The sequence below is a fragment of the Morus notabilis genome, unplaced genomic scaffold (genome assembly GCF_000414095.1).
Source record: "Morus notabilis unplaced genomic scaffold, ASM41409v2 Scaffold708, whole genome shotgun sequence".
In the NCBI taxonomy this organism is placed as follows: domain Eukaryota; kingdom Viridiplantae; phylum Streptophyta; class Magnoliopsida; order Rosales; family Moraceae; genus Morus; species Morus notabilis.
Window position 1 is genome coordinate 229,836 of NW_010361192.1, and position 23,224 is coordinate 253,059.

Here is a 23,224-nt window from a genome sequence, read left to right on the forward strand (position 1 = left end):
AACTTTAATTAAATTTATTATGAACAATGTTTTTGATTATTATCCTTAAACACTATCCTCTCGTATATAACACTTATATACTATGTTTAAGGTTACATAAATAATCACGGAATTTTCATTTGATATTCATAAATATATGCACATAAAATGATGAATAAACTCTTTTATTAATTAAATAATAAATATCCTATTACATCTCATGCTTCTAGGACAGTATTCCTAACAACATTTTCATGTACTAATCAGATGCCGACTCCAAGGATGTCTTCCGAAAGGAGGGCTACAACCTTGGCAAGCAGGAGGGCTACAACATGGGCAAGGAGGAGGGGGTTAAGGAATTTGTTGCTTATGCCATGTTTGCTCGAAATAACGCAGATGTTGCTGCTAAGGCCATCGAGGATTTTAAAATCTCTGAGGAGTTGCATGATATGTGTGCCAGTGACATGCTGTCTATTGGCGAGCAAAGTGTGGCTAGAATAAACAGACATATCCCTGGCCTCAACTTGGATTTCATCTATGAGCCCCTTTCTGACGACGAAGGTTCTCCTGCCGAAGGCGGGGGTGATGAGGGCGGCGGTGGAGCCGGGGAAGCTGCAGCTGATGGTGGCAAGGGCAGTCAAGGTGGTGGAGGTGATGAGGCCTAGGATGCTGGGAGCCGAATCTTAACTTTTTTTTTTTTTTTGTAATATTGTTTTTTTTATTATTCAGACAATGGATTATATATATATATATATATATATTATATGCATCTAATTGCCTTTATTTTTATGTTTACTAATAATTCTGCTAAGAAAATCGTCTCTCCTCTTTGGAGGGGGCGATGTTTCATGTTACCCCTTAGGGTCATCGTTTTAGCAAATTCCTCAAATTTGCCAAGTAAATTGTCTCTCCTCCTTGGAGGAGGCGACGTTTTATTTTACCCCTTAGGGTCATCATCTTAGCAAATTCCTTAAAATTTGCTAAGTAAATTGTCTCTCCCCTTGGAGGAGGCGACGTTTCATTTTACCCCTTAGGGTCATCGTCTTAGCAAATTCCTTAAAATTTGCTAAGTAAATTGTCTCTCCTCCTTGGAGGAAGCAACGTTTCACTTTACCCCTTAGGGTCATCGTCTTAACAAATTCCTTAAAATTTGCTAAGTAAATCGTCTGTCCTCCTTGGAGGAGGCGACGTTTTATTGTGTATATGCATATTTGTTGTGATCCGTAGACCTTTTACTCCCCCCATGTGTGTTTAAAAAATTTTGATTTTTAGACAGACATATTTAAGGGGTTGATTTTTGGACACACGCTATGAATAAAGTTCATTTATATTAATGAAATGTCAAACACAATTAAAGCGTGTAAGAATTCGTACACTATTGGTAGTATAGTTTTAACTGCTCTACATTCCATGGGTGTTGAATCTGTTTGCCGGTGAGGCTTTCCAGAACGTAGGTCCCTGGGTGTAGCACCTCCCTTATGAGGTAGGGTCCTTCCCAAGTCGGGCCCAGGGGGCCAGTATTTTTTGGTTTGGTATTCTACATCACCCTTTTTAACACCAGATTTCCTAGGTAAAACCTTCTTCGCTTGACCTTTCTTGTCGTAGTATCGGGCTGTCCTCCTTTGGTAAGTGGCGAGTCGTAATTAGGAGTCGAGCCTTTTTTCTTCTAATTGGTCGAGTTCTCCATTCATGGCCTCCATGTTTATGTTGTCGTTGTATATGACCGTTCTTAGAGTTGGCGTCTCAATCTCGACAGGGAGTGCAGCCTCGATTTCATATGCCATAGAGAATGGTGTTTCACCCGTGGTGGTTCGACTTGTCATTCTGTATGCCCACAAGCCTTTTGGAAGTTATTTGGCCCATTTTCCCTTTAGGTCGTCGAGCTTCTTCTTCAGAGTATACTTTAGGATTTTGTTGATGTCCTCCACTTAGCCATTGGACTGCGGGTGTATTGGGGTTAAGAAGTCCTTTCGTATGCCTAAGTCATCACAAAACTTATGCGTCGAGGCATTGTCAAACTGCTTCCCGTTGTCAGACACGATCGAGTGTGGAACACCAAATCTACATACAATGTTGTTCCATATGAAGCTGGTGTAGGCTACCTCGGTAGTCAAAGTAAGAGCTTTCACCTCGGCCCACTTAGTGTAATAGTCCACAGTGACGATAACGAACTTAAGGCCTCCGGGTGCAAGGTGTAGAGGTCCGATTAGGTCGATCCCCCATTTGGCAAAAGGCCATAGGCTAAGAATGAAAGTTAGGTTCTCTGGGGCTGCTCTAGGAATTGTGGCATATCGTTGGCACTTATCGCAACTCCAAGCGTATTGAAATGCGTCTTTTTTAAAATAGGCCAATAGTATCCCTACCTTAAAACCTTAAGAGCTAGAGATTGTCCCCCAGTATGATTACCAAACACTCCTTTATGGATCTCCCTGAGGACCTCTTGCGCCTCATGATCATCTAGGCACTGCTACAAAGGTGTTGAGAAGCCTAATCTATATAGCAAACCATCATATAATAGGTATCTGGTGGCTCCTTTTTAAGCATAGGCCAAACCTCGTTTGTCAAGTATTGGACAAGGGGTCCCATCCAGTTCCCAGCTGCCTGAATAGTCAGGACTTCTACCGCCTAGTCAATTGTTGGTCGTTCCACTTCTTCGATGGGGATGATCCCTACTAGGTATGAATCCTTCGAGGATGCCAGTTTGGCCAAGGCATCGGCGTTTGTATTCTCAGCTCTTGGCACCTGTTGTATCTCATAGCTTTCGAACTTTGCAAGCTCTTCCTTTACCTTCCTCCGGTAGGCCCCTATTCTTTTTCCCCGTGCCTGATATTCCTCCTTCACCTGCCCGACCACTAGTTGAGAGTCACTAAAAATTTTGAGTATCTCAATCTTTAAATGACTTGCTAACTGTAACTCTGCGGTCAGCGCCTCATATTCTGCTTCATTATTTGACGCCTTGAATTTGAATCGTACCGCCGAGGTGATTTTGTGATCTTCTGGGCTTATTAGCATGACGCCAGCTCCTGACCCAGTTTCATTCAACACTCTGTCTACGTAAAGCTTCCATCTTGTTTCCTTAATTTCTCCATTGGTGGCTAACGCCAGTCTGTGGGAGAACTCAGCCAGAAAGTTTGCCAATGCTTGTCCCTTGATCGCCGCCCTCGGTATGTATTCAATGTCGAATTAGCTCAGCTCTACCGACCATTTCAAGAGTCGACCCAAGGTTTCAGATTTTTGTAACGCTTGTCTTAGTGGGTGGTTCGTTAGGATTCGTATGGTATGGGCCTGGAAATAGTGCCGATGCTTCGTCGAGGCCACCATCAAGGCGAGAGCTAACTGTTCCATCAGGGTATATCTTGACTCGGTGTCTAGGAGCCTCTTGCTTACATAGTAGACTGGTAACTGGATCTTTTCTTCTCTGATCAGTACTGAGCTTACGGCATGCTTTGATACAGAGAGGTATATGCTTAGCTTCTCGCCTGGTATGGGTTTTGGTAGGATAGGAGGTCTGCCAAGGTGCTCCTTTAGCCTCTGGAAGGCCTCGTCACATTGAGGTGTCCACTCAAAACACTTGCCTCCCTTCAAGGCATCGAAGAAGGGAACACATTTATCAGTCACCTTAGATATGAATCTATTAAAGGCGGTGACGCATCCCGTCAACCTTTGGACCTCTTTTAGTTTCGTGGGAGACCTCATATCCCGCAAAGCTCTTATCTTCTCCGGGTTGGCCTCTATTCCTCAGTTACTGACCATGAAACCAAGAAACTTTCCTGACCCGACCCCAAAAGCGCATTTCAAAGGGTTTAGCTTCATGCGGTATTTCCTTAACACATCAAACATTTTGCCCAAATGACCAATGTGTTGTCTTGCCTTGACGTTTTTTACCAGCATGTCATCCATATACACCTCCATTGTTCTTTCGATTTGTTTAGCAAACATCTTGTTTACTAGCCTTTGGTACATTGCCCCTGCGTTCTTCAAGCCACATGGCATTACCTTGTAGCAATAGAGGCCTCTGGCCGTTATGAATGACGTATGATCTTCATCAGATGGATGCATTAGAATTTGGTTATAGCCAGAGTCGGGGTCCATGAAACTTAACAACTCATGCCCAGCAGTGGCGTCGACCATCTGATCTATTCGAGGAAGTGGGAAACCGTCTTTTGGGCAGGTTTTGTTGAGGTCGTTGAAGTCGACACATGTTCTCCACGTTCTATTAGGTTTGATTAGCAGGACAGGGTTTGATACCCATATGGGATAATGAACCTCCCTAATGAAGCTGTTATTATTGAGTTTATCGACCTCTTCCTTTAAAGCCTCGTACCTTTCTGGATTCATCGGTCGACATTTTTGACGTTTTAGGGGGTAAGTGGGGTCGACGTTCAGAGCATGACACATGACTTAGGAGTCGATGCCTTCCATGTCTGCAGGTGTCCAAGCGAACACATCCAGATTCTTCTTCAGGAATTCCTCAACCTCGATTCTGAGCGCCGACGACAAATCTGACCCTATCTTTAGTACCCTCATCGGTTCCCGCTGATCCACCTGGACTTCCACCAGCTGCTCGATTAGTTGGGACCATGATTCTTCCATGACCCTAGGGTCTATGTCCTCAACTGGTCCCTGTTGTACCATTCTTGCCTCTTGTTTTCCCGACTGATCGTACCCGCGCATGACGTCTGAGTATGCTACTCTAGACTCATATTGGTTGGTTTTTATTTCCCCTACGCCATTAGGTGTTGGAAACTTAACCTTTTGGTGATAAATGGAGGTTATCGCCTTTAGTGCCTGAAGGGTCGGCCTTCCGATTATAGCATTATATTGTAAGCCTCCTTTTATCACCATAAAATTTGCCATTATGGTTGCCTACCTGGGTTTCTCTCCCACAGTTATCGGCAGCCGAATCATCCCTTGGGGGATGACAGAGTCCCCTGTGAATCCATACAATGGCTGGGACATTTTCTCTAATTGCTCCTTGGGAATCCCCATTTTTTCCAAGTAGTGAGAGTATAAAATGTCTACCGAGCTCCTGTTGTCCACCAAGACCCTGCATACGGTATGGTTCCCAATAACTCCCTCTACGACTAAGGCATCACTGTGGGGGAAATGGACTACGTTTGTGTCCTCCTCGGTGAATGCCACATCAGTGCCACTGAATTTGGCCATCTTGACGGTGGAGAGAGTCCAAAACCTCTCTTGGTATACCCCCTTGCCTCGTGGGCATAACTCTTCTGGGACTTCCTAGAATCTCCCCAGAGATACGGTCCCCCGTGTATGGTCCTTATGATGCCGACTGGCTCGTGATCTTCCCCTCGCTGATTCTCCTCCTGGCGTCGACCGTCATTTTTAGGAACATGATATCACCTTTCAACCTTAAACTCTTGCAGCCTCCCCTCCCGAATTAACCTTTCGATTTCATCCTTTAGGTCGGCGCAATCATTGGTGTTGTGGCCGACGTCGCTGTGGAACCGGTAATACTTGCTCTGATTCCTTCAGTTTGGGTCTGACTTCAACGGTTCAGGTCGGCGTAATAAGTTTCCTCGTCCGACCTGATTGAATACTTCCTAGACACCTATAATGAGCTTAGGGTAGGAGTCATACCATTGGAAAGGCTGAGGCTTTCAATTTTACTCTTGCCTCGGCTTCTTTGTCTCTGGAGGGTTTGGCGCCGACATGGTCTGCTTATCTCTGTTTCCCCCGCCTTGTCATTTCTGATTATCTTGCTTCCCCGAGGTCGACCTCTGTTTTGGTCCTTTGTTTTTATTGGACCTGTGCTTGGGATCATTTGCATCAGCTTCCTCAGCGTTGATATACCCTTGTGCTCGTGCCAGAAACTCTTTCTAGGTAGTCGGGGGCTTTCGGTTCAGGTCACGCTTAAACGGTTTGGTCTTTTTCATAATGGATAGGGCCCCCATTAGAGCCTCCCGGTCCATCATATCTGTTGTAGCAGTGACGACTTCCCCGTATCTTGCAAGCCATTCTTTTAATGATTCGTTTGGTTTTGGATATACCATTATTAGGTTTTGTTTCGGCGGGATATATTTCTTTACCCCAATGAACTGGAGGGAGAAGGCTTCCTTCAGCTCCTTCCAGCTGGAGATGGACTCTGGTTCGAGTGTCCGGAACCATCTTCGGGCAGAGTCCGTCAAGTGGTTCTGGAATGCCCGGCACATTATCTCCTCCGCATACCCATGCAGAAGCATGTGCCCTGTGTATATTTCCAAGTGGTCGTCGGGATCCCCTCTGCCATCATACGGCGGGATAGTCGGGGACTTTTATTTGTCGAGTAAAGGTGGTGCCATGATCTCTGCGGTAAAAGGGTGGTCGTGAGTTCGGCTGGGAGTGATGTCGACGTTGACTACCTCCGCCACCTATCCAAGGTTCTGTTGTAGGTGGCACACCTGGCTTCTGACGTCTTTCTTTAAACCGGTGACGTCACCTATGAACTTTTCTTCTAGGCTCGTCACACGCTCCATAATGGCTTTAGCCTCTTCCGTAGAGATGGCAGAGCTGACCCCTTTCGAGACTCCTGCCTTCTTCATATTTAGCTTATCCCTCAGGTCTCCATCTTCTTGCACCGACCCCGAATCTCCTGGGATATTCTTTCCCGGGTTTCGAGATGGCACCTCAGGGTTTTCCAGGCTGGCAAACGCTCTTCTCTCCTGGGTTCATCGCCTGGCAGCCCTTTGTCGGCTACCAAGGGAATTGGACGGTCAAGGTCTCAGGTTATTTGCCCTGGCATTTTCACTATCCCCGATCCCTTCCGGGCCACCCTGACAGTCACCAGCATCCTGGTTCCCAACCATGGCAGCTCCTGGTGGTCACGGGGCATCTTCCAAGGGAGGCATATTATTTCTTCCTTCCAATCGCTCGACAACGGTCGTTAGTCCTCGAACCAAGTCGGTCAGAGTGTTTAGCTGGCCCTGCATTACCCTATGATAGCCCGTTGGGTTACCGGTTTGAAACTTGTAGTTTTACTGGATTTGCTAGAGTTTGTATTAGTGTATTATGAAAAGAAATCGTTATATCGCTTATGAAAATAAAGACGAAGAGATTTTATAGTGGTTCACCCTTCTCAAAAAGAGCTACATCCACTGTATTGTATTTCTCTTGTTTTGGTTCTTACAAATTACACATACAAGATCCAAGAGACCCTTCTCACGGGGGCTTTGCTTCTTTTTATAGTGGATATTACATGAACCTTGTCCAATGGTAGGCGGTTTGGACCATTTGATCGTGTCTTCCATGGGGTCCATACACTCAAGTGGCCTATGGCCTTATTTGCTTAGACCGTAGCCTATCATTACCTTTTAGACTGTTCACTCATCCAATTTGTCCCCCCATTACGGCTCTGTAGATCCCCTGTAATAGCTAGTGATCCGTTCTAGGCGGTTTTAGGGGCTTGTAATCATTTCCTGTGCAACTGACCTTCTCTAAACCCAGACGCAACCTTGGGATATTCAGCTGATCTTCACAGGGGTCTTCCTTGGGATGTGGATCCAGTTGCTTGCGTTCTGCACTCTGCGCCCATGCTAAAATCTGCCGAGGGTAGCCTCTCTTACGGTCGACTTTATCGCGTTATTTTGCACGAGCTGGTCTCGCAGACCTCGACTGTGTATAGGGTCGACCGTCTTAGTCTCCTTATACATTCGGCTCTCATGCCATATGGGAGAGACCAATGAGGCTCGAGCGTCAAGGGCTAATTGACGTGGCAGGCATGGGGCCATGTGTGGCCTGATCGTTGTCCGACGTGTCGATGTGAATTTTCCCACACAACATAAATGTTAAAAGAAAAATATTTATTAATTTCATATGTTAATTATCTAGTATATATTTTCATAATATAAAGGGTAATCATTTGAGAAAAAGGCCACTTTAAGGAAAAATAAAAAACACTAACAAAAGATACCAAACACAACATACTAACACATTCCCGTGTTTGGTATCTCTCTCTCTATTTTTATTTTTTTATTTTTTTGTGTTTTTAATCAAAAGTGTAAATTTTAGGGGGAAAAGAAAAACTAAAACTGAAAACAAATAAAAAGAGATACCAGGACTGAAATGTTAAATACCTTCATTAACAGCGAGTGTTTTGTTCAAGTAATTAAGAAGAACAACATACGAACGTAAATCAAATATAACCAAGCGTTCTCCAAATTAAGTTGGCAAATTAATTATAGAGAAGCATGATGTTGACCGGTGCATTTGGATATTTGTTATATACCATGTCAAAGTTTTCCTCACATATCTTTTTTTTTTTTTTTTTTAATAAATGATCTTGGAATATCTATCTGAAGTATCACCAGAAAATTTGTTGCAGAATTTTTCTTACAACCTTCAAATACTTAACAAATTAGATGCACATTCCAAATTCTGAGGAATTGATCATAGTTTCAAACCTAGGTTCTCTTCTTCATTATGAAATGTTATAATCCGAGCGATGAAAATTAAGTGCCTTAAAGAAAACATAAAGTCAGATGTGCCCACTAAGATCATTATTTCAAGATGAAAAAAAAGGTAACGCCAAAAAAAATAAACGTACTGAAACACTTTAATTTACATATAACATTAAGTAAAAATAATTTTCACTCAGTCTCCCATACGGACTTTCTTACCCAAGTGGAGTTATCCCAGCTATGAAAAAATCCATTCTGTTTGGCAACCCAGAAAACTGATCTGTGTCCCACGTCTCTCTTTGGCTGAAACGCATGCCAAGAAGCAATCAATATTCCCCAAAGAGCTTCACAAAAATACAAAGCTTTTTCTTCAACGATCCACTCGAGATAATCACTTCTTTTGAGTTCTTTGGCACCAATATTTGTGTGTTTGGAACTGCATTGGATCTTCATGATTGGGTTTGAGTTGATCTTGTTTGGCAAAGAATTGGTGATGTGAACGATGGCTAAGTGATTTTTGTCATCTTTATGGTTATTATCAAACGTTAAAATGGTTGTGAAAAAAGTTTCGAGAACAAGGAAGATGAATAAGAAGATTTGACTAGTAGTCATCATATTGTGATAATAGTGGTTTTTCTGAGTTTCTTTCTAACCTTGGACTCTGAAGGGTGTGTGGGGATGTGTTAATTGGTTTTCAATAATATATAAATATTGGATAAATGGCTACGCCCCGAATTTAGACGACCACCCCACCTATTTTTTCTTTTTAATTTTATATGAATATTCTATTAAATTAATAGTTTGTCCCCTAAAAAATTTAAAATTATATGTCTACGCCCTTCGAAATACTTATGTTTGTCATTTCTCACTTAATTTTCTGACCTCGTCAATCGTGTATATGTCCTCACCGAGAGGAACACATGCTTCTCTATAAGAAGGGTAAACTAACATTTATTCAATGTAATAACCATAATATTATAAAGCTGTTTTAAAAATCAGTGATGACTAAATATCATTGTGTTACATCATTATAACATTTGTAATTACGGTGACTACACGTCATGTCACCCTTATCATTTCTATGTTGCTAAAGGGGTTTTTGAAAACATTAGTTACTGGTAAGTGTGGTAGTACTGACGATTGCTTTAATTTCTACGTCACTATCTTCACTTTTCCTTGTAATTAGAAGTTATTCATATCACGTGTCATTTCGTATATTTAGAAAATGATATTGAAGGATGGTGGATTTAATTTTGTGACGATTTCCCTAATATTATGTTAATCAGCTTGTTAAGTCTTTCTGTTCGTCCATACCCACTTGACGATTTCCCTAAGGGGTCGACCCATTGATTGTGCCGTTGCGTGCTTTTCAGTAGAGCCCCCACCGCTACGAACACAAAGTGTTGAATGTTTTAATACGTTTACAACTCTTCAGGATGAAAAGACAACCTTTTTATTGGTTGTCCAGAAAGGTGTTAATTTTGATTTAGGGACTTTAGCTTTTGCTTGACATTGATGATGATGATTATTGTGTGAAAAAATATGTTTTGACACGTCGGATGACGACCATGCTCTACGTGGCCCTAACCCCCCACATCAGACAGCGGTCAACGCCTAAAGCTCATTTCTCTCTCCGCCATCCAGTGAAAAGGCCGATCGTATGAGACAATTCATGCAACCATCGACCCTACACATAGTCAAGGCCTGCATGATTTGTTCTCCGCAGGCCAGTGGTACCGTGAGGGGATCAACCGGGACGGAGGCCGCGCCTTGTGAAATATAATATAGACACAGAGGGCAGAACGCATGAGTTTGGATCCACGTCCCAAGAATGACCTCTGAGGTGACTAGGGAGAAATCCCTAGGTTACTTCTGGGTTTAGAGACGATCAGTAGCACAAGAAATGATTACCTGCCCATACACCACCTAGAATGGACCAATGAAAATCATAGAGGATCCACAGAGCCGCAATAGTGAACAAAGTGGGCGAGTGAACAGTCCAAAAGGTGCTGAGAGGCTACGGTCTAGGCAGTAGATAAAGTTAAGATATGATATTCGCAATAGTTAGTTTACATTCTTAACATCAATCCTCGTGGGATGATATCGGTCTTCGGACCACTTTATTACTTGTATGACTTGTGCACTTGCAAGCATAGTCAAATTTTTGCAACAAGTTTTTGACGCCATTGCCAAGGATTGAACGGCTAAGATTTAGATTACTATAGTGAAGCAATATCTTGTTTTAATCTAAGTTTTTTTTTATTTGTATTTATTTATTTATTCTTTTTAAAAAATCATTTCTTTGGTTGTGTTCGTAGGTGCAAGCAAAAAACACGTGGCTTGGAACACTTGTCTTTGGATTCAGAAATCGAACGAACTATTCAGGCTTTGAGGAGAAAACAACAAGTGAGTGCTAAAAACATGGCCGAGGAACAAAACCAATTAGACCAGCAACAGACGTTGAGAGATTATTTCAAGCCTGTGGTGAATGAGAACTATTCGGGCATCCAACGTTAACAAATCAATGACAACAACTTTGAGCTCAAGCCGGTCCTCATCAATATGGTTCAACAGAACCAATATGGAGGCTTGCCGCATGAGGATCCCAATATCCACTTGGCTACTTTTCTGGAGATTTGTGACACAGTCAAGATTAATGGGGTGAGAACCGAGATCATCCGTTTGAAACTCTTCCCATTCTCCTTACGGGACCAGGCTCGGGCATGGTTTCAATCTTTACCATCAGGGAGTGTAGCTGTATGGGAGGACATGACCCAAAAGTTCTTCATCAAATTCTTCCCGCCATCCAAGACGTCTCAATTGAGGGCCAACATCACTCAATTTTGGCAATTTGAGTATGAACAATTATATGAGGTGTGGGAACGATTGAAGGAGATGCTCTAAAAGTGTCCTCCACATGGTATTGAGGATTGGTTCCAAGGGCAACTTTTCTACAATGGGCTTACTGGGCAAACAAAGGCCCATATTGATGCAGCGGCCGGTCGAACCATCTTGTTAAAGACACCCGGGGATGCACTCAATCTCTTTGAGGACATGGTAATGAATAGTTATCAATGGCAAAACGAGCGGTCGATGGTGAAGAGAGTAGCAAGAATTTATGATGTGGATCAAATGACGTCTCTCATGGCTCGAATGGCGCTCTTGACTAATCAAATCCAAGGTCTTACCCCAGCCAATGCAAATGGTAAACAAGAAGCGGTAAAGATGGCATAAGCTTCGAACTCAAGTGATTCATATGATGAGCAATGTCACTTCATCAACCGTAACTACAACTTTAGGCCCAATAACAACTTACCGGCATACTATCATCCTGGGCTCTGCAACCATGAGAATTTTTCTTGGGCCAACAACCGGAATGCTTTACAACCGACGCTAGAGTCGAGTAAACCGGCAATGGAAAAGCCCTCTCATCACTTGAAGAGCTTTCGAAGACGTATATTGTGGACTCTAAGGCTCGTCTTGATCAACATGACACACGTCTCAACAACATTGAAACTCACTGCACCAATTTGGGGGGCACTATGAAGGCACTAGAAACACAAGTTGGCCAATTGGCTAACGCTATAAAAGGGCAATCATCACGGTCCTTCCCGAGCGACACCAAGAAGAACCCAAAGGAGTGTAAGGCCATCACATTGAGGAGTGGCAAAGAGCTTGAAGGCCCTAGAGTTCCAAAAGCCATGGTTGATGAGAAGCCTACCAAGAGCAGCGACAATAGTAACGATAAGTCAATGGAGGAAAACCTGAAGGCCAAGAAGGAAGCGCCGGTGGTTAGACCGGGTTCGATCACTTTTCTGGATAATCCACCTCATATCACTCCCCCATTGCCATTCCCTCAACGGTTCTAGAAGAAGGCGCTTGACGAGCAATTTGAGAAATTTCTCAATATCTTCAAGAGGATCCACATCAACATCCCCTTCGTGGACGCTCTCGAGTAAATGCCAAACTATGCCAAATTTATGAAGGAGGTTATGTCGAAGAAGCACAAACTCAAGGACTATGAGACAGTGAAGCTTACGGAAGAATGTAGCACTATCATAAAGAGACAACTACCAGAGAAATTAAAGGATCCGGGTAGTTTTACCATCCCATGCATCATTGGAGAACTTCATATTGAAAAGGCCTTGTGTGATCTTGGGGCTAGCATCAATCTCATGCCCCTCTCTATCTTCTAGAAACTTAACCTTGGAGAGATCACTCCTACCACCATCTCACTACAATTGGCGGACCGCTCTCTCACCTACCCTAAAGGTATTATCGAGGATGTCTTAGTTAAAATTGATAAATTCATTTTTCCGGTTGACTTTGTGGTGTTAGACATGGAAGAGGACCAAGAAATTCCTATTATTCTGGGCTGACCTTTTCTTGCTACCGGGAAGGCTTTGATTGATGTCCATGATGGTAACTTGACACTTCGGGTGAACAGTGAAGAGGTAAAGTTCAACATTAGTAACGCCATGAAATTTTTGGAAGAGCGACCAAGTTGTAACCGGGTGGATGTGGTGACCCTGTTCCTAAAGGACTTCTTGCAGACCATTATTTATAAGGACCCTTTGGAGAGATGTCTTTCAATACCGCTCTCTAAAGGGGATCTCGGGGTGGAGTTTGCTGCGCGTGAAGTGGATGTGATTGATAGTGTCTATGCTCTAGAGGCGCTACTGGAGGAGAAGGTTAATCTAAAGGAAGAGGATGTACTTAAGGTGCTCACACTTTATAAAGGCTCAGAATTGAAAACCACCACTAGTGACGGGCTAGTTTTGAAGCAATTGCCTGACCATCTTTGTTACATATTCTTGGGTGATGACTCCACTAAGCCGGTTGATCAATGTGCGGAGGACGAGCGGAAGTTGATCAACGTGCTAAAAAGGTACTCATCCGCTTTTGCTTGGTCAATTTCTAACATTAAGGGTATTAGTCCGGCCATTTGTATGCATAAGATCTTCATGGAGGACCCTTACAAGCCTTCTATTGAACACCAATAGAGACTTAATCCCGCAATGAAGGAGGTTGTGAGAGCGGAGGTGTTGAAGCTAGTAAATGCCGGTATTATATATGCCATTTTTGATAGCTCATGGGTGAGTCCGGTGCAAGTGGTGCCAAAGAAGGGTGGCATGACGGTAGTTAAGAATGAGAAAAATGAGCTCATTCCAACTTGCATGGTAACGGGGTGGCGAGTGTGTATTGATTATAGGAAGCTCAACAAGGCCACCCGAAAAGACCATTTTCCTTTGCCCTTCATTGATCAAATGCAAGATCGATTGGCGGGGCACAAGTATTATTGCTTCCTTGATGGCTATTCAGGCTATAACCAAATTGTCATTGCCCCGGAGGACCAGAAGAAGACAACATTCACTTGTCCATATGGTACATTCGCCTTTCGCTGGATGCCTTTTGGGTTGTGCAATGCGCCAGCTACCTCCAACGGTGCACGATGGCCATCTTTGCTGACATGGTGGAGAATATTATGGAGGTATTTATGGACTACTTCTCGGTCTTTGGTTCATCTTTTGATTATTGTTTGCACAATCTTGGGATGGTGCTTCAAAGATGTGTAGAGACAAACCTTCTGTTTAATTGGGAGAAGTGCCACTTCATGGTGAAGGAGGGGATTGTCCTTGGTCACCGAGTCTCATCGCTAGGTTTGGAAGTGGATCGAGCCAAGATTGTCATAATTGAGAATTTACCACCACCAACAAATGTGAAGCGAATTCGAAGTTTTCTTGGCCATGCAGGATTTTACCGGCGATTCATTAAAGATTTTTCTAAGATCGCCAAGCCACTTTGTGATTTACGTGGCATTTCTTTTTTATGACTCTTGCCTCACAGCCTTCAATATGCTTAAGGAAAAGCTCATAGCGACCCCTATCCTCATCGTTCCCAATTGGAGTGAACCCCTCCAGATCATGTGCGACGCTAGTGACTATGCTATTGGAGCCGTACTTCGCCAACGGAAGGAAAATTTTTTTCGGGCAATCTGCTATTCAAGCTGTACTCTCAATGAGGTCCAAGAGAATTACATAACAACTGAGAAGGAGATGGTTGCGGTGGTCTACTCATGCGACAAGTTCCGGCCTTACATCATTGGGTCCAAGGTTATTGTATTTACGGACCATGCGGCCATCCGGTACTTGTTTGAGAAGAAAGATGCGAAACTCTGATTGATCAGATGGGTCTTACTGCTACAAGAGTTCGATTTGGAGATCCGGGACAAGCGAGGCATTGAAAATGTGGTAGCCGACCATCTATCTCGCCTTGAAGGGGTTGTTGATGAACAAGGAGCTTCTTTCATTCTAGAGTCTTTCCCGGATGAGAAATTGTGCGCAGTTGAGGCAAAGCTCCCGTGGTATGTTAATTTTGTCAATTATCTTGTGTGTAAAGCTTTGCCACCGGGTTTGACCTCTCAACCAAAAAAGAAGTTCATGCATGATGTGAAGCACTACATTTGGGATGACCCCATTCTTTTCGAACGATGCGCCGATCAAGCCATTCGGAGGTGTGTGCCAGAAAAGGAGACCCAGATATCTTGTTTCATTGCCATTCATCCCCCGTCGGTGGGCACTTTGGAGTTGCACAAACCGCTGCTAAGGTTCTTGAGAGTGGGTTCTATTGGCCTATTTTGCACCGGGATTGTCATGAATTCGTCAAACACTGTGACCTGTGAAAATGTGTGGGCAACATCTTGAGGTGACATGAGCTACCCCTCACCAATATATTGGAGGTTGAGATATTTGATGTGTGGGGGATCGACTTCATGGAACCATTCCCGCTTTCCTTTGGTAATCTCTATATCCTCTTGGCGGTTGACTATGTGACTAAGTAGTTTGAGGCCATTGCAACTCCTACAAATGATGCTTGGGTGTTTGTCAAGTTTATTCAAAAGAACATTTTCTCACGTTTTGGCACACCTAGAGCTATACTTAGTGATGAAGGCACTCACTCTGCCAACATGGTGTTTGATGCACTCATGGCCAAGTACGGAGTGTGGCACAAGATGGCCCTTTCTTACCATCCTCAATCCAATGGCCAAGCGGAGATTTCCAATCGGGAGATCAAGCTTATCATGGAGAAGATTGTGCAATCAAATCGGAAGGATTGGTCCAACAAGCTCTACGACGCTTTATCGGCGTATAGGACGGCTTTCAAGACACCTATCCACATGTCTCTATACCGGTTGGTGTTTGGGAAGGCGTGTCATCTACCTTTTGAGCTTGAACACCAGCCGAATTGGGCCATTAAGAAGCTCAACTTTGATTTGAAGGCCTCGGGAGAGAAAAGACTCATTCAACTCAATGAATTGGAGGAGATTCGTAATGAGGCGTATGAGAATGTGAGGATTTACAATGAGCGCACAAAGCAATGGCATGATAAGAGGATCCTCCGCCTCGACTTCATTCTAGGAGAGAAGGTACTTCTATTCAACTCTCACCTTACACTCTTTCCCGGAAAGCTCAAATCTTAGTGGTCCGGTCACTCTCGCCTTACTCTCTTTCCTGGAAAGCTCAAATCTCGATGGTCCGGTCCATTCACGATTACGCAAGTCTTTCCATTCGGCGCTGTTGAGATACAAAGAGGAGATGAACCTTCCTTCAAAGTGAACAGACAACGCCTTAAACACTATTTTGGAGGCGAGGTGGAGAAGATTACGAGTCTCAAGCTCGTTAAGGACATTTGAAGCATGAGGTACTATGTCTAGCTAAGGACTTTAAACGTAGCACTTCATGGTAGGCAACCCACATATGATTTTTCTTTGACTATGTGTCAAATGGATTTCATTGTTAAAAAAAAAGAGAGAAAAAGAAGAAAAGAGCAAAATAGGAAAGGGGCACTACAAGAAATATCAACATCAATAGCAAACTAAAAATGCTATTAATCACTAGCAATAGCACTTTTTAGAGCGCTAGAACAGCGAGCGCTATAATAGGTCCTAAGAAAACATAGCGTTTCAAGAGAGTTATAGAAAGCGCTATAGAATTGAAGTATTATAGCATTTAAGACAAGTTATTTTCATCCTCTTATAGCTCTTTAGCATGGCTACGATACAGATTAATAACTTTTTTCCTTGTTATGTTCATATTGTTGTAACTTTTTAAAATTATTATTGATATCTTTTTGAATTCATTGAAATAAATGGTAATTCCGAGATATGTGATATATCTAAATAGGAACATTCAAATTAAAACATAAAAACATTTAACATATCAATTGTTATTAGTATCTACCAAGCTGGCAATAAAATTACGTCTACAACATAATTCATACAATATCCAAAACCTTAACATTCAAAACAAGTAAAGAAAACAGAGAAGTCATCTCCAAAACGTCTAACTAGTGCAGTGGTGAAGTAAATCCTTCTACCTTGACAAAATGCTTGAACAAAAAAGTCATCTCCATTGTTTAACCTGTAAGAAAGTGATCCATTATAATTTCCAGAAACACAACATACATACAAATAGTACTTGCCAAACATAACTCAAATAGGTTAGATGCTGGCTCCAAACTGTTCAATTTTTTTCTTACTTCAGAACTCTATATACTGGGATGATTGTGTTCATCCCCAGGATATGGAAGCAATGTGGATGTACTAACTTTTCTCTCCATGTGAAGCTTTCAGAGCATGATTCATGCCAAATTGGAAAGATAGAAATGGCGCAACATATTTTTGACTTACAATAACATCTATTACAAGCAAAAGAATTTGCAAAAGAATTTTCCTTCTAATTTAACTAGCAACTAGTACGAAGCAAAGATCTATATATGATCCCTTCTTCTAATTGATTATGTCAACAGAGAAATGCATAATAAATAGAACAGAGAAAGTAGTAGTTTAATGAGATCTAACAGCTCAGGTACATACTCGTTTAGGTATTGAAAGTATGTCAAGTATTAAGAACTTACTCTGTAGCGTTTTGGAAAAGGCCGATTAAAAAATAGTTTAATGAGATCTAACAGCTATGGTACAGCATCAGCTGCAATCCTTACTAGTTTGTGACTTATCTGCAAAACATGCAGACCAAAATAATAAGTAAAAACTGAGATTTACTTCAAATAATAACTTGATAGGACTCAGAGCAAGGCATTACAGTAATTAAGTTAGAGAGGATAGTATATTCAAGTTCCTCCCTGTAAGCATTCATCAAGGTAAGCAAGGAGACGAACGACTGTTGGCGAGCCATACAAAGGGCAAATGAATCATCCAAAATTTCTGTTGAAGAAATAATAAATTGTAAGGCACTAGATTTCACTCAAAAAAATATTGAGCAACCCAGGAATTCGTTCACATCAAGAGTTTCAGACTTTACTTCTAATAGGAAACTTTTGCACTTGTCATATGAGCCACAGCATAATGTGATAAGGACAATCCATTGCCCATCCCCATGGGAACCACTCGACAGGAATCGCGACTGCAATTCATAAAAGAAAAGGAGAAGAAAAAACCTGCTCAAACTCCAATTTTTGATCTTTGACTTTGACAGACACAACAGGGTATCCTTGTTGATTAGCTTCAAACTTGATCTTCCAATCCTCTTTTTTATTCAAAATCAAAATTCTAATTCTACCCAAATCCTAGAATTACAATAATTCTAATCCTGAATTAAATTACAATTAATTTATAATGAATGAATATAATTTATCCATGGAACCATATAATTAACGACCAAATCAATCATCCGTACATTCATCAACATGAATTAAAATAAACATCCATAAATGCAAGTGTCTACCCATCACATACATACATAATTAAATATCACATATTTAATATATTAATTTTGATTATCAAATAATCGAACCATAAATTAATATCGTCTATAGAATGCTCTGATACCAATTGTTGGTTACCGAATCAAATTCGGATGCGGAAGCGTGGTGGAGGTGGATCAAGTATAACAATAATTTTTACAAAACTTTTGAGATACTCTATAGATTATATTAATTTATGCATGAATAAATTAATCATATTAATTTATATATTAAGAACTCGATTAGGAAAAATACCTAGAGGCCGACTCGGTTGATAACTTGAGTTCTTTGACCTCAAACGATCATTGCTCCAAAACCTTGTGTTTAGAAAACCAAAGTCTTCCACGTTAATTCCTTGAATCTACGTAGACATGTGTATGGGCACACTCGAGACTAAAACGGGTTAGATCAAACACTCAAATTGTCCACAAACACCAACGCATGCACGATGTGGAATTTTTTTGGTAGAAAATTTTTTCCTTCTCTCTATTTTTGGGAATTCGGCCAGCCCCCTTAAGAATTAGGTTAAAAAAATTGTCACGCACAATTTTTTTTCATATCTTATTTATAGAGTAGAAGTCAAACTTCTAGAAGGAATCAAATCTCTATCTTCTATTTGAATTTTGAACAAAAAATCTCCTCTCCCTTATCCCTATTGTGGCCGGCCAAGTGTAGGGTTTCTTATCCCTGTGTGTGGCGCCAATTCAGATAGGAAAGGAAGAGAAAATCATCATTTATCCTGTAGTCCAATTTTAATTCAAATTCAAATTCGAATTTAAGTCAAACTTAAATTAATTTGAATTCTAAATTGAACAACTTATCAAATAAGTTTAAAAAGGATAAATTTAAATTATGTTCATGACTCAAATTCAAATTTAAATAATCACATTATTTAAATAATAATTAATTCTCAATTAATTATTTTCGAGTATTTAATTTTAGAATTCCATAATTCTAAAATTCCTATTTTGCCCTTTGTGTCTAGTAGAATTACAAAGACGACGCGGGGACTAATGGACCTATAATCCTGAGCTCTAATAAAATTAATAATTAATTAAACACTTTAATTAATTAATTAATTCTATTAATTTTAATAGTTACTCCACTATAAACTTGGAATTGAATTCTTGAAATTATAGACATTAATTACTTCTAAACTGTGAAGTGTCCATTTGATATAGTCATTGCATATAGATCAGTCCTCCATAAATAACTCATAATTAGACCCAGGTAGAATCCGTTAACCTCTCTAATTATATCTTCATCCTTGAGTATCATTGATTCTCTAATGGATAGTGATTCATAAAACACATTCATGAACCAGAACGCTCTTACTAATCCAAGTACCGAATAACACTCAAGAGAATTATTCATCTACTTCTTTCTCAAGAAGGAATGGATTTCATCTCGTATAATAACATTCTCGGCTACCTATTTCATCATGTCTCCAAAATACAAGGAATAGGATTCAGGGTCTCAGAATCCGTACCGAGTAAATCAAAAGATACAAATTCATAAATAGAAGTTTGTCAAGAACTCAGGATTAAGATCATTCTATATATGACCATCGGTAGACTCAATTAGAATTTCTATGCTTAACGGAAATTATTAGAAATTCATATTGTGTCTGTGTCCCTGTTCCACACAATCTCATTATGCGAAATACACTCATTCAATATCTCACCATATTAATAGTGCGGATAGCACCGTTCCATTCTAAATGGGAATGACATGTATTAATAATGTTTTAATTAAAGATTCTGAACTTTAATTAAATTCATTATGAACAACATTTTTTATTATTATCCTTAAACATTATCCTCTTGTATATAACACTTATATACAATGTTTAAGGTTACATAAATAATCACGGAATTTTCATTTGATATTCATAAAATATTCATAAATATATGCACATAAAATGATGAATAAACTCTTTTATTAATTAAATAATAAATATCCTACTACATCTCATGTTTCTTGGACACCATTCCCAATAATCTCCCACTTGTCCTAAAGCAGGTGTGTCATGTCTCTAATCCCAAATCCATCTAAGTGCCGATCAAATACATTCATTAGCAATGTCTTGGTGAATGGGTCAGCAAGGTTGTTTTCCGACGCGATCTTCAGAACTGCTACATCACCTCTATCCACAATGTCTCTGATCAGGTGATATTTCCTTTCTATATGTTTCGCACTCTTATGGCTTCTAGGTTCCTTTGAATTAGTCACCGCTCCACTGTTGTCACAGTAGAGCTTAATTGACTTATCCATATCTGGAACAACTTTCAGATCAGTTAAGAACTGAGCCATGTAGCTTCCTTTGCGGCTTCACAAGCTGCAACATATTCAACTTCCATGGTAGAGTCAGCAACACATTTTTGCTTTACACTTCTCCATACCACAGCTCCTCCATTAAGAGTGAACACAGATCCAGATGTCAACCGTTGACTATCTTTATCTGATTAGAAATCAGAATTCGTGTATCCAGTGAGAGACAAAGCTTATCTGGAATATACCAACATATAGTTTCTCGTTCTCCTAAGATACTTGAGAATACACTTTACTCCCAATGATCTAATCCTGGGTTGGACTGGTAGCGACTGACCACTCCCACTGCATAACAGAGATCTGGTCTTGTACACAACATGGCATACATAAGGCTTCCCACGGCTGAAGCATAGGGATACCGTCTCATATCTTCTTCCTGTTGTGAAGTCATTGGACATTGCTCCTTAAAAAGATGAATACCATGCCTGGAAGGCAAATTTCCTTTCTTGGAGTTCTGCATCGAATGCATAGACAACACTTTGTCTTTATAAGATGCCTGTGATAACGCTAAAAGTCTTTTCTTATGATCTTAAATAATCTTAATCCCAAGAACATAGCCTGCATCGCCCAAATCTTTCATTTGGAATTGGTTGGCTAACCACTCTTTCACATCTGTCATCAATCCCACATCATTCCCAATGAGTAGGATGTCATCGACGTAAAGAACTAAGAAGACCACTTTCTCTTCTTTCTTGTACTTGTAGACGCATGGTTCATCAATGTTTTGATCAAATCCATAAGACTTTATAGCCTCATCAAACCTGATGTTCCATGATCTAGAAGCCTGCTTCAATCCATAAATGGACCTCTATAGTTTGTAGAATTTCTGCTCTTGGCCTTCCTCTATGTAACCCTCTGTCTGATCCCTATAGATGGTTTCCTCAAGATAGTCATTCAAAAAAGTTGTCTTGATATCCATCTGTCATATCTCATAATCAAAATATGCTGCAATGGCCAGGAGTATCCGGATGGACTTAAGCATAGCAACTAGCGAGAAAGTTTCCTCATAGTCAACTCCCTCCTTTTAGGTATAACCCTTAGCCACTAGCCTTACTTTATAAGTCTCTACTTTTCCATCCGCTCCTCTCTTTCTCTTGAAGATCCACTTGCATCCAATGGATTTTACCCCTTCAGGTAGATCTACAAATTGCCAGACTGAGTTAGAGTACATAGATTCCATCTCGAGTTTCATAGCTGCTTGCCATTCATCCTTATTAGAATCATCCATCGCATCCTTAAAGGTCGATGGATCCTCCTTACCGTCATCAGCAGTGACGATTTGGGCTTCCCCGATATATCGGTCAGGTAACCTGCTTACCCTCCCACTATGACGTGGTGCCATAGGAGTCTGATCCAGAACTGTGGCCTTTTCTCTGAGTGGTCTGACAACTCTTGCTGGTTATGGTCCGATCTCATCAGAAAGTAACTCTTCCAATACTATTTTACTTCTGGGCTTAAAATCTATCATATAGTCATGCTCTAGAAAAGTGGCATTCATCGATACAAACACCTTTTGGTCTTCAAGACTATAAAAGAAACCTCCCTTCATCCCATCAGGATATCCTACAAATATACACACTTTTGACTTGACTTCCAACTTCCCAGTCTTTCCTTTTAGCACACATGCTGGACACCCCCATATGCATACGTGTCTCAAACTAGGTTTTCGACCACACCACAATTCTAAGGGTGTTTTAGGAACAGACTTAGATGGTACTCTATTCAGAATGTAGGCAGATGTTCTTAGGGCATAACCCCAGAAGAAGTAGGCAATGAAGAATAACTCAACATTGATCTTATCATGGATGACTGGGCCACTTTTAGTGTGTTATCAAAGCCAGCTGCCTGGGCCACTTTTAGCGTGTTATCAATGGCGGCTGCATGGGCCACTTTTAGCTTGTTATCAAAGGCGGCTGCCGGGGCCACTTTTAGTGTGATATGAAAGGCGGCTGCCTAGGCCACTTTTAGCGTGTTATCAAAGGTGGTTGCCAGGCCACTTTTAACATGTTATCAAAGGCGGCTACTTGGGCCACTTTTAGCGCATTATCAAAGGTGGCTGCTAGAGCCACTTTTAGCGTGTTATGAAAGGCGGCTGCCCGGGCCACTTTTTGCTTGCTATGGAAGGCGGCTGCCAAGGCCACTTTTCACGTGATATGAAAGGCGGCTGCCTGGACCACTTTTAGCGTGTTATCAAAGGCGTTTGCCGGGCCACTTTTAGCATTTTATCAAAGGTGGCTATTTAGGGCACTTTTAGTGTGTTATCAAAGGCAGCTGTCTGGGCCACTTCTAGCGTGTTATGAAAGGTGGCTACCTGAGCCACTTTTAGCATGTGATCACAGGCGGCTGCATGTGTTATGAAAGGTGGCTGCCTGCGCAACCTTTAGCATGTTATCAAACGCAGTTACCGGGCCACTTTTAACGTGTTATCAAATGCGCCTGCCTGGGCCGCTTTTAGCGTGTTATCAAAGGTGACTGTCTGGGCCACTTTTAGCTTGTGATCAAAGGCGGCTGCCTATGTTATCGAAAGCGGCAGCCTGGGCCACTTTTAGCGCGTTATCAAAGGCGGATGCCTGAGCCACTTCTTGCGCGTTATCAAAAGCCGCTGCCTGGGCCACTTTTAGCTTGTTATCAAACGCGGCTATCTTGGCCACTTTTAGCGTGTTATCAAAGGTGGATGAATGGGCCCCTTTTAGTGTGTTATCAAAGGCAGCTGCCTGGGCCACTTTTAGCGTGTTATCACAGGCGGCTGCCTGGGC

At 41.5% G+C, this 23,224-nt stretch overlaps 1 protein-coding gene across 1 annotated transcript; it reads left to right on the plus strand.

The window, feature by feature from the left end:
- The first annotated feature begins 13,393 nt into the window (after nt 1-13,393).
- Nucleotides 13,394-15,855, plus strand: LOC112091695. Its single transcript, XM_024165924.1, has 5 exons — nt 13,394-13,866; nt 13,944-14,110; nt 14,223-14,520; nt 14,563-15,061; nt 15,217-15,855. Exons 1-5 carry the CDS (start codon nt 13,394-13,396, stop codon nt 15,853-15,855), a joined length of 2,076 nt encoding a protein of 691 aa, XP_024021692.1.
- Nucleotides 15,856-23,224: the final 7,369 nt, after the last annotated feature.